We start from the raw sequence: 13,595 nt of genomic DNA on the forward strand, positions 1-13,595 counted from the left end.
TTGTATTCATCCATTGTATTTACCCATGGTATCCACCCAAGATATGTTCTCATGGTGTTTACCCACAGGCTATTAACCCATGGTATTGTAACTAAATAAGGGCATAAATAATGAGCTTCGTTTTGTAAAACGGGTGATGACCAGAAAAATTTAAATGTAACAACATTTTCTCTCCCATTTTTAATAAAGAATTGGGTTTTACGGTTTTCTCTTTTCATATTTTACTTTGGGATGTATTTAGTTCATGCATCCTTTCATGAATTTTCTCCTGTTGGTTTCTCTCATCTCCTGCAACATTTTTTTTGGTTATGGATCTTAGCCCTTAATATCTGAATCAATTTTGTATGTAGGTAAGAAAACTTTTAGCTTCAGTAATAACATGAATTGTTGATATGAAAGCTCCAACATCCTCATTGTTCATATATGTATGCCAATGAGAGAAAAATAAAAAAAATAAAACAAAATTAGTTATATATCTCTCTCTGTCTCTCTCTATATATATATATATATATATGAAATTGAAAAGAAGTATAATTCAAGTACGAATATAACTCAAATAACTTAGTGGGATATTTTTCTTTAACTATTAGAAAATGTATCTCAGGGATCATTCAATACCTTTAGAAATATGATTCTCCTCGACACTAGATAGATATGGAGTTAAGATGTTTCTAGGTTGCTTAAAACAAAAAGCACATAAAATAAAACTTATTAAGATATCTATAAAACATACATTTAATATAATTGAAACATAAAGATGTAAGAAAGAAAAATAAATAAGATTCAATTCATAAGACTAAAAGTTAATGAAAACATAAACATAGAAATATCAAAAAGAATTTTAGCATAATCATAGGAAAGGGATACCATCTATATTTGAAAGGTTAAAAAAAAATGAGAAATTTATTTGGAGAAATATATATATATATATATATTTTTATATCACAAAATACAATTTAAAAAATAAATATGAAATATATAATCACATGAAAAATAGTAAACAAATTGTTGGAAAATGCAACTAAAATTGTGACAAAGCTCTTGAAATTATTAAAAAATACAATAAATCCAAATGCAACTAGAATTGTGACAAAGCTCTTGAAATTATTAAAAAATACAATAAATAAAATAGTGAAATTTATTGGAATTATTGATTATAACAAGAAATATTAATAAATTACCCAAGAAATATTAATAAAACTATTGAAGAAATATTATGGCCAATATTATAATCCCTCGTATTAAACCCAATATTACCAACAATCATATTAAAATCCCTTCTACCATGCTTTACAGAATAAATGATTATGTTCCCCACAAAAAAAACTTCGTGATCAATTAAATATTCAACATTACTAAAAGTAATCAACTTTAAATACATATTTTAATGGAATAAGAATGTGGGTTTCCTAAATGTATTTAAACATTTTTTAGGCTTAATGGTTAGGATTGGCTTTTTAATTAAATAAATTGTGAGGATGAAACTAAAAGTAATCAACTTTTAATACATATTTTTATGGGATAAGAATGTGGGTTTCCTAAATGTATTTAAATATTTTTTAGGTTTAATGGTTAGGATTCAGGGCTTTTTTAATTAAATAAATTGTGAGTATTTCATATTAAAGAATAGGTGAGGATTTCTTATTAACGAATATTCTTTTTGGTCATAGAAAATGGAGAGGTAGATTTAACCAAAACCCTAATTTTGCATGTTACTTTATGAGTTAATAAAATAAATAATGTTGTTGTTTTTTCATGAGGTCAAGTTTGAATGTTGTGGGGACACTCTACTTACTAGGATCACGACAAGGTTTCCATTCACATGATGGTTAATTTCATTTTGATGTCTCCCTTCGAAGCCGAAGGTGATCTTGCCCAATTATTCCCACGATGAATCTCAGTAGCAAGACCGCCATAGCCATTGTATCCAAGTCAAAAAAATCTATGTATCTCAACGTATCTTGGTTGTGTAAACTGTATCAGTCTTCCTAATTTCTATTATTACAATTTTTTTGTTTGTCTGTAGCTCTATTTATTTAATTGTATGTGTTTATGGTAATAGAATAAGTTATTAACATTACTTTCAATCTCTAACTAGCTCCATTGGTAATTAAGTATGATAATTAAATATTATTATATATAAAAATTCATTTACTATATTAGATTTTAGGGATATTACTAGCAATATTAAAGTTATTAACATTTAAATAATAAAATAGCGTTTAATAAAAATAATGATATTAGTAGTAATTCATGTTATTAATAACACGTTATTATTAACAAAATAACAATATTATTATTATTAGTAGTAATATTATTCTACATAATATTAAAAACATATCACTAGTAAGTTTAATATCATTCATAATTATTAAAAAATATCATATATAATATTTTAAATAATAGAAATATTAATTAATAGATTACTATATTAGCTAAAACATTAATTGAGTAATAATTAGTTTATTAATACAATATTTAATATGTAATTTACATATTAATATTTAATATTAATCCATTGTGTTTATTAACCCCAAAGGTTTATAATATTAATCCCTTGGGTTTATTATTCCGGTTTATAATATCATTCCCTTAGGTTTATTATCCCCTTAGGTTTATTATTTCTTTTATTATGAAGTGTGCTTCATTGTTACAAAGTGAACTTTTTAAGGGAGATAAGGTCATTTTTCTACTGAAGTATGCTTGAATGGTCCTTATTCTTTTGAAGTGTTCTTTTCACGGAGGAAGGCAACAAAATGCTAGTTCACTTATCCTAGGAAGTATTGATCTAGTGTGAGAGGGAGGATACCTCAAAAAAGAGTTAGTGTACAAGTATGGGAGGAGAATATATGTCAATCAGGATCATGAATAAGCTACATTTATCACCTAGTAAGAGGATCAATGCACTTATCACCTACCAAGAACGGCTCCAAAATGGCGAAGTGTGAGATCAGCATAGGAAAGACATAAATGAATCTGAACATGAATCAAACATGCATCACACACACAAAACCACCAATACAAGAAAGCAAAGAAATACTTATTTCTAAGTGCGAGAGTTGAAATGACACTTAGAACATAAGTTATGACAAAAGTGACAACTGTGATTAAAGGTTGCACTAAGTTATAGGAACATGTCTAGTGGATATTATAATGATATATGTAAGACCATCCCATGCAAAATAGTGTTCCAGAACTATGTTTTTTGATACAAAAAGGTGCAACATATGTAGGAGTGAAAATAAGAAAAGTGACACCTGCGATAAGAGGAAAACATGAAGATGACACTTGTAAAATGCAAATGACTTTGAAAGAGACACATGCTATAGTGAAGATAACATGAAAAAGAGACTCATTAAAGTGAAGGAAAGTAGAAGAAATACTTGTTAATGTAAAAGTGACACTTGTGAAAGCAACAATGCGCCAAAAGCAAAAATTGTGACAAAATCACCGAAATAGAAGTACAAACACAACCATAGTGAGGGAGAAATTTAATGGAAATCCGCAATAACCATTGAAATGAGTTAAACATCACACAAGGACTATTTTTATTGATAGTACAATGCTTGTTTAATATGGCATAAAGAAAGTGCGCTCATGGGTTCAACTAAGACTATGCATGTGTGAGAAAGTGACTTTGACAATTAAATCTTTTAGAAGAAGACTTAAATTATTTGTAAAACATCATTTAACCATGAAGGGACCTTAGATCAATGAATTTTGATATCTTTAGTAGGCTCTAAAATTCAAGTGTGGGAAATTTTTTGGAGGGTGTTGATCACGAGGGTAGTGAAAAACTAAGTTAGCAACTCAAGACATGAACTTTCTTGAAGAATACTTCACCTATTGACATGATGGGCTGAACAATTGAGATTTGAGCCATAAGAAGCCTTAATGAAAATTAAATGGTATCTCTCATCTCATTTATGAGGAAAACAAACAAATTGATGAGCCAAAGGAGGGAAGGAGTGTTCAAATTTTCTATAAATACTCATCAATGGAGAACCAAAAATAAGAAGAAATTGTGCATTGTTATATTGTCAAAATTGCACAAAAGCAATTGAGCATACCATTGTGAGGAGAATTCCACCATTTTAGAGAGTTTTATATGATTCTTTAAGAGAGAAAGAGCTTGCAAAATATATTTGATCTAAATATGTGAACTTGAAGATTTTTAACAATTTTCAAGTGAAAATTATATGTGCTTTGGGTAGAGGATCAATTTACTAAACACATAAAACCAATGAATTTAACCACAATTTAAAGAAAAATAGAGAAAAAATAAGCATATCTGAAACACATAACCAAAAACATGATAAAGGAGTTCACCCCTCTCTTGGAATACATCTCTTAGTCCAATTTCTAATGTAGTGCCTCTTTCATTAAGTGCTCAAAAGTGTGTTCACATGCTTTTACATTGTTCAAAAAATAAAATTGATGTCTCTAATGGATTCAAAACTTAATAAAACCCCCATATGGGTTCTTTTTGCAGCTCATTTGTCCAAAATTTGAGTAAGTTATGCTTGTTAAAAGTTTTTCACAAATTATATGGCTAGTCATGCTACAATTTGACCCATATTTCTCTTGAACACCCCAAACATGAAACCAACATACAATTTTCGCCTACAATCCCACTCGACAGGTGAAATTGTAGGTCCATTAATTCGGCCATTAAGACCCTAGTTTCGAAAAATTAGGGCCACATTGGAGCCACATGCCCAAGAACTGGGGCAAACCGCCTGCCTCTGCTGGTGAGGCCCCAAATAGCTAGGTCGTGGTTACCATGTGCCCATAGGACTATACCTGGTGCCAGATTATCTGTGTTAAGTGTGATTTAATGGGCACGATTCATTTAAGGATGGTGGTGTGGTCTTATGTTGCTACATATGGCTCAAGGCTGGCCCTTATGGGTTGGCCCCCACTCTAATCCCATGCTCCCATTTCTATGGTTATCATATGCCTTTTGGACTCACCCCCTTAGGGTGGCCCCCTCCTCTTTTCTGCCCTCGGTCTTAACCCTGGGCTTTGACTGCTGTATGTAGGGTGTTGTGGCCATGGGTCAGGCTAAGACATTTCCCCTTCGACCCTCTGCCTACCGTCCCATGGGCACTGTGGTGGCCAGGGGCTAGGGCTTAGCCCAACCCCCTCTCCCATATGTGCTACAATTAAACCTTATATAGAACCCATCTGCCATAATTGTTAAGCAATACTTGTGGCGTGGTGGTGGAGGCTTGTTGTTGTGTGTTGCTAGGTCATGGGTTCGACCCCCGTGGTTGCTTGACTTACAAATAATTTTTTAAACCAACCTATGGAAGCCACGTGGCAACCCTCGGTTGGCCCATGTGTCCCTCCACTATTGGCTCCCTTCACCTAGTGAACAACAATATAATAACATATTGGAGCCTTACGAGAAATTAGAAAAATTCTTGAACATTAGAAATTTTATTGTTTAAACAAACTGGCGAGGCCATGTGGCAGCCTACCACTTGCCCAAATTTTCCAGTCACCTATCTGTTTTGCCAAATTTTACGTGTTTAGAAATTCGACCAAAACATGATATCAGGAGCATGCGATATTGGTTTTGAGTGAAACATATTATGTTGGATTTAGATCACTGATATTTATCGGGTCGTTCATGTTTTGAACTCTCTCGCACACTTTGAATTTGGGCACTAAATTGATCGCTTGGATCAATATTGAAAATGGAAATATTTGTTGAGAGCTTCTAAGCACCATTGCTCAAAAAAATCTCTTCAAGTGTCTTTGATACATTTATCGTATCTCTTCCACCACCAACGATCAATAAAGATGATCCTTTTCTTATACCTTTGTTGATTTGCTTTTCTTCACAAGCTTGTTTTGTGTTATTTAGTTCAGTTTTAGTTTAGATTTGTTCATGCATTGTATCCATTACTATCAATGTTTGTTTGTTGTATTTTCATCCACTAACACATCTCATTCTTTTATATACTCTTCGTAGGAAACAACTGGCTACAAAGAAGGTGTTTCTGGGACCCATATGTGACCAAGCACACTATACAAAATGGGACCCCACCTACTTTAGTTTGAGCATAAAACATGCATAGTAAGCTTTGAAAAACTTTGTGCACTTTTATAACAAATGGGATATATAAGTGTCAACATGGAGGTCATAGTTTCACATCGAGAGTTGGATTGGGCCTAATAACTAATAAATTTGTTAAATTGATGGCTCAACATGGAGGTCATAGTTTCACATCGAGAGTTGGATTGGGCCTAATAACTAATAAATTTGTTAAATTGATGGCTCGAAGAATAATTTTTCTTTTATTTATTAAATAAATAAAAAATAAAGAAATAAATAACTTTCAATCTTTGAAGATTCAATAAATATGATAAAATGGATAAAGAAGCACAATTATAAAAAAAGTATCCCCATTATGGAAGGAAGTTTAAGAGATTTGCAATGATTTCAGTTACCTTTATTTTTACTATATTTAGAAATAAACAAATAGTATGCTAATTATTTTTTAAAAATTGAAACTCATATGAGACATGTTCAATGATACAATTTGCTATACGAGGGTTATTATTCTAACTATTTTCATCCCCCTTTCCATGAAGATGTGAGTTTTAATACTCTTGCTACGTTCTAGATGGACAAACTTGGTTGGAAAGTTTGATCTATTTTATGTTTAGGCATGGGCGTGTGTGTGTTTTATTTTCAACAAAAATATACTAAGGAAGTAGGTTTTATTCCTTGAAAATATATGGCTAAGGAATATCCATGAGCATGTAAACTTGGGTCATGATTTATATATATGGTACACTAAAAGGGTTTTTTTTTTTAAATACATTTGGTTGCTTCCACCTAGCGATGACCCACCTCATAGACCTTAAATATGAAACTCATTGTTTTGAGTATAGTTAAATGCTATCAAAGCACGTGACAAGTGGAATTTTGTCTTTTTTATTAAAAAAATTATGAATATATATAATTATGTATATATATCTATATATATATATATATATATATATATATATATATATATATATATATAATTTCAAAAAAGAATAAAAAATTCCTTAGTTGTGTCTTATTTAGAGTCATGCTTATGGTTCTATTTATGGTAAAATATATTTTTATAATAATTATTTATTTGGTTTATGACACCACCTTGTTTGTTGGACAAAGGACTCTCCTTCATGTAATAATTTGACTACTAAATTGTATATAGGTTTACATATTGTACCCCTTCAAGATTTGAACCTCCATATTTTCATTGATGTTCTTTATTTTTTCTTTTATTTTCATTAAATATTTGTGAAAAAAAAAACTATATAATATTTTACAAATAATTTTTATTTATTTTTTCAATTCATTTTATATTGATTAAATACAAAACTCTTAAATGCAATGTTAGTAAAACATGAAATACAAGTCAAAATCTCAACAGATTTTAAAGTGGAAATAAACATTCCAAAATAATTACTACCAAATTGTCGCATCAATTAACAATCGATCCCTAATTTTTCCAATAACCCTCGTCCACTTTCATTGTAAAAAATAAATTATTAAAGTCTAGTCCTTTATCTTTATCAAAACTCTAACATGTCTATTACTAGAATAATTTTATTCTACATGCATACATATATAAACTATGTGAAAGTGTCATATTTATTCTATTGATGTAACTTAATTGTTTTGTGTTTTAGATATTCTTCGTTGGCATCTAACCATATTTAGAAATTGTGATCTCAATTCTCAAGCTTGCCCAAAGAAAAACAAGTCTTGGAAAAGGAATCTATACCAAAAATCTCTTTAGCTATAATAAAAGTAGGAAAGATAAAATAGGTGAGATCACCAATGAAAAAGTAAAAAAATGTTGTTAATGTGGGGAATTTGGGCATAATATTTGAGACTTTGAAATTTGTTGCTTTCAATGATATTACGAAGAAATTTGTAACATAAACCAATGAAGATGGCGATAAATATAGGGAGAATGATAATTTATTTTATGTTTTTGGCAATATGAAATGTATTATGGGGTAATTGTTTTGATGCTTATCATAGATTGATTTCTATCAAAATTTATCAACTATTTAATTATTATAATTTTGCTAGTTATTTTGAAATAGTCACTTACACATGGGTATGCTCCCAAAAGTTGAGGAAAAGAAGATTTTTTTTTAATGTGAGATTCTTCTTCTCACCGAAAATGGTTGTCTAAACAAGATGGTATACATCCAATTCATAATACTAAAATTGAGTCCACTTTGCCAACAAAATGAAATATACCCAATTCATAATACTAAAATCCAGTCCACTTGCAACACAAATGAAGTGCATTCAATTCATAATACTAAAATTCAATGCACTTGCAACAAAAGGAAATATATCCAATTTCTAATTATAAAATTGAGTTAGTTTCCTAAAAAAAATGAAATACATCCAATTCATAATACTAAAATTCATTGGAGTTTAGTGAAATGATATTAAAAAAATTTGATAATCCATACAAATGGAACACATCCATTTCATAACAATAAATTCTTGTCCACTTAGGTAAGAATGATATTAAAAAAAATTATCATATAAAAAAATACAACCATCTTATAATATAATTGAAATATATTTAAACAATTAATTTTATTTTCTAAATCAACTTTTCAAACATTCTTAAAATATAAAATTCTATTACCTTTAACGATATTGAAATATTAAAATTCTGTACAGTTAACTATTAATAATATTAATAAAATTCAATAGAGTTGAGTAGAAATGATATTAAAAAGATAGTTGCCTATACAAAATGAAAAACTTCAATTTCATAATATAATTGAAATACATTTATTTAAATTAAATTTGGAAATAGTGTTGGAATTTAAAATTCTATTACATTTAAAAATATTAAAATACTGAAATCCAATAGAGTTAAGGAAGAATAATATTAAAAAAAAAAGATAATTATAGCAAATGAAAATGAAATACCTCCACTTTATAAGACTAAAATCTATGGGCCTGTATCCAAAATTCTAGTATTTTTAACAATACTGAAATATTAAAATTTAATTTAGTTGATTATAAATGATATTAAAAAATATAATTGCTTATACAAAATGAAAGATATCTATTTTATAATATAATATAAATATATTTGAACCATTAATCTTATTATTTAAAATCAAATCTCTAAATATAACTAAAATTTAAAATTCTATTACATTTTACAATGATCAAATCTCTAAATATTGCTAATTTAAAATTCCATTACATTTTACAATATTGAAATACTGAAATCCAATAGAAGAATAAGAATGATATGAAGAGAAGACAGTTGCCTATACCAAATGATGAAAATGAAAGACCTGCACTTCGTCCACTAAAATCTATCGTCCCGAATGTGAGGGTAATTATGAGAATACCTTGCGTGTGAGGAAATGAATGGCCTGTATCCAAAGTCAAGCTTTGCTTATGTTTGTTTATGTGACATAAAAAAGCGTGTGACGAAACCACCATCGTTGTTGACGTCACGGAAGATATATAACGGGGGTGGGGTGTTATTTTCATATGGAGTTGTTTATAATACGATTTTTTGGAGATTTTGGTGCCGGAATTCGGTGAAAGTTTTGATGTGAAATCTTGATTTATGTTATTTAAACTAGTTTTTTAATTGTATATATGGATTCAGCACCATGAAAAACCCCTAAGGCACTTCCATTGTGCAGTATTTACCCATCAATCTTATGATTTCAATGAAATCCTGTCCAGATGTCACACAAAACCACCATCATTATTATTGAACCCATTATCTGAATAGAAGTCATTATCATGCTCTGTCATTGTCATATTCTCTCACTAACAAAACCACCATCATCCTTGACGTCCTGCACAACCAGGTGCATGTGCCGCGAGCGCTATAAAACGGTTATACCCATAACGGCCCAATGTGGCGAAAAAATCCCGAGCGGAAGTCCTTACTTCGAGACTCTCGGAACAGTGTTCTCCGAAATGGAACTATACACAGCCAGCTCGAGCGGTTACGTGTTCGTGACGGAGGTTCTAGGCTCGCCCACCGCCTACGGGTATTCACAGCGCAATAAGTGACTCTCTGCGTTTGATTGCATCGGCTGCATTACTCGCGCCTGCGGCGCCAGCTGGGGCCTTTGCAACAATGCTTTTGGTGGTCGGATTCACGGCAATTCCTATTTCCTACCCCATAGCAAAGTTAATGCTATGGGGGTACCTGTGTCAGAGCCCGGCGACAGCAATCGACGGCATCGATCATACCCCTCCGACCTGCCCGCAAAAAGCCCTCTCCTACCTGCCCGCCGCCAACCTTGAGGTTCATTCATGGCATTGAGGTTGATGAAGTAAATCTGCCGAAGTATGGATCCGCCGCCGGTGCAGTTCCCAGGACATCCCTCACGTCGTATTGATGGCATCAGGATTAATGCCGGAGGGGAGAGCTCACCAACCTCCTCCGGCCTTCAAAGTCCCGGGAGATTATCTGCAGTTCAATTCCCCAATTCGGAACAGCGCAGACCTGGAGCACCTTCGGCAATTCGGAACAGCGCAGACCTGGAGCAACAAACCACTAGTTATCGAGAGCAGCGGTCTGCAAGGTTAGTGCTGCTACAATACGTAAGATCGGATTTCGTTTTCATTGTTATTGGAGATAATTTGATTTCATCGCCGATTTTTGTGGACACATTTTATCGCTATTTATTTGTTGAATTCAGTTATAGTTAAGATAGGATGAAATCTTAGAGATCAATAACAAACCTCGACAGTTTCCAGAGCTGAAAGAGATATTTTAACAGTATTCAGAGATAGGAGAAATCTTAGAGATCAATAACAAACCTCGACAGTTTCCAGAGCTGAAAGAGATATTAAGTTCAATATTGTCCCTGGTACAAATCTTAGCTAACATCAGTGTTGCCAATGGTTGAAATTTTAACGGTTTTCTGGAGTTATCAGAATCTCAACAAATCCTATATCAAAATCTTTGACCAAATACCAATTATAATAAACTCCGGCTTCCAATATCTTTTTTATATAGACCGAACATTGCTTACATGGAATACAATTTCAGAATTATTCTCCACTTGATTTCAGGCTTTAACGGTTTTTTGGAGTTATCAAAATCTCAACAAATTCTATATCAAAATATTTGACCAAATATCCATTATCCTAAACTCCGGATTCCAATATCTTTTTTACATAAACCGAACATTCCTTGCATGGAATACAATTTCAGAATTATTCTTCACTTGATATCAACCTTATAAGAAATGAACAGAGGGGCTTAAGCATTGCCCCTTGTTATTTATTTTTAGGTAGGCAATAATTTTAGATAACTACAATTACAATATTTCTTTATGAAAGCCTCATGCATCCCACTTTGGTTGTGCATCAGATTATGACCCAGAAAAACTACAGAACCTATATTTATGTTTGCACAAGTAATAGCTTAAATTATAATTCGATATGCTTCGTATTCTTAAGTAGAAGAATCCGTTCTTCTGCTGATGATTTAGCCCGAAATACGGTTGAGAATGTACATTTTGCAACCATGTGAAGCAACTGTTGATGTTAGGCTGCAACACCCCAGATATCTAAACATGTTATTATTAAGGAATTTACTATTATAATTATTAATTTATAATTTTATATTTATTTATTTATTTAATAAATTAACAAATATATTTTTATTATTGATATATTTATTTAAAAATTAAATAATTTACTATTTTATTTATATATCTATATATTTAGTTATCTCCACCTAATATAACTAAACTTATATGTTTATATATGATTTTATATTTATTTACCTCACTAATAATACCATTTATATAAATTAAGTAAATAATTTACCTTTGTATGATGTAATCCAGTTTTCAAAATTTTAGTGTTTATTCTATTATTATGTTGTTCTTTTTAGATTATGGTATATGGAGAGCATTAGTGTCTTTACTCTCCTCGTTATGTTTGCAGGGAAAAAATATGTCCTGTAAAAAAATGGCATCCTATTTTGCCTTTGTTGAAGAATCCATAGAGCCCTCCCCCATGGAGTGTGCGGGTTACGAGCAGTATGTGCATCTCCCCGAGCTCAGTGCCATGTGGAAATTCAAGGAATGGCCTGGTTGGTCTAGAGAGGGGTTGGTAAAGGCTGCCTTACAGTCATTGGAGATTACTTTTCAGTTTGTTTCGTCTGTCTTCTGTGACACAAGGACTTACATTGACAAAGAGGAATGGAAGAGAAGGCTTGAATCCTTAATTAGTTCCGAGATTGAGTTGATTTCAATGATTTGTGAAAATGACAAGCAGGTTCCCACTCTTCAGTTGTCAGTAAGTAGTGGTGTTCTCTCATGGAAAGTTTTCCATGAGGTATGGCAGAGACCTAGTGCTTTACCTGTGGTTAGCAGAACAAGTGAAGAGAGCTTACTTCCTCGTTTGGGTACATGGAAAAGCGCTGAAGCTATGGTTTCTAGAATATGGCTTGCCATTGAAGGCCATATGCAGAGGACTCCCTTCACTTTAGGTCTGGGGGAACCAAATATGTCAGGTAAGCCTCTTCTTGAATATGATAGAATCTGCAAGCCAAGATATTTGCACTCTTTAAAACAACATAAACAGTGCCATAATCTAGAAGATGCCAAACTTTGCAATGTCCTCCAGATCTTTGAGGCGTGGGTATTTGTAGGCCAAGAATTGTTGCAGAGAGTATATGAAAGAATAGACTCTGGGGATTTCGTAGGAGCATCCACAGACTGTTGGATGGTTGAAAGGATGTGGAACATGCTCACAGAAATTGTGCATTTGCTTCTAGTGATGGACCCAGATGATTTCCTTTGCCTTAAACACCAGTTGGCAATTAGCAGCACTAGTACGCTTGCAGGTGCATATTGCCTTCGGTCTGCCCCCCTTAGAGACCTTACAAATGCATGCAAGGAACTAAGGCATCTGGTGCCCAAAGTCATCGGTGTTGAGGCTGATCCAAAGGGTGGACCAAGACTCCAGGAGGCACTTATGCATTTGTTTCATTCACATGGACTGCGCTCACATAACACTTCAGGTGCTTACAATGTTGCAACAATACATGTTCTGTTGGCCTTCTAGGCAATAGAAGCCGCGGTGAAAAGGTTTTTCTTCTCGTATCAGCAGCTGGTAGTAACAACCATGGGTAGCACTGAAATGAAGGGTCCATCATATCTAGGTGCTTGTGATGCCCTACGTCATATATATTTTGAACCACCTTATTTCCCTAGTGTGGACAGTGCAAAGACATTTTTGGGTTACTATTGGCACTAAAAGTTACAACTATGGTGGATGGTACACTGGAAGATCTACAGACAAATCAAGTGAAATGTACAAGAGAAAGAATAGTGCCTTCAGTTTTTCAATGTATTACCCCAAATACATACATACACTTTTTACATTGACAGTTTTGAGTACTATACATAGAATTATATTGGATATAGGATTAGACTCATTTTTGTTCATCCCCATCAGTAGGACCAATCAATAGAACAGTGGTAGAAATTTGGGATATTTTTTTTTCCCTCTCCAACGTGGATATGATACTAAGGATTCATAGTGTGCAATTCCT

General features: G+C 32.3%; 1 protein-coding gene across 1 annotated transcript; it reads left to right on the plus strand.

Annotated features, from left to right (window-relative positions):
• Positions 1 to 10,433: 10,433 nt before the first annotated feature.
• On the plus strand, positions 10,434 to 13,105 carry LOC149170534 (nematode resistance protein-like HSPRO2). Its single transcript, XM_089425622.1, has 3 exons — positions 10,434 to 10,605; positions 12,033 to 12,373; positions 12,665 to 13,105. Exons 1-3 carry the CDS (start codon positions 10,434 to 10,436, stop codon positions 13,103 to 13,105), a joined length of 954 nt encoding a protein of 317 aa, XP_089281748.1.
• The last annotated feature ends 490 nt before the right edge of the window (positions 13,106 to 13,595 follow it).

The sequence above is a fragment of the Pinus tabuliformis genome, chromosome 4_2 (genome assembly GCF_031772625.1).
Source record: "Pinus tabuliformis cultivar Carrire ecotype Pingquan chromosome 4_2, CPIR1, whole genome shotgun sequence".
In the NCBI taxonomy this organism is placed as follows: Eukaryota; Viridiplantae; Streptophyta; class Pinopsida; order Pinales; family Pinaceae; genus Pinus; species Pinus tabuliformis.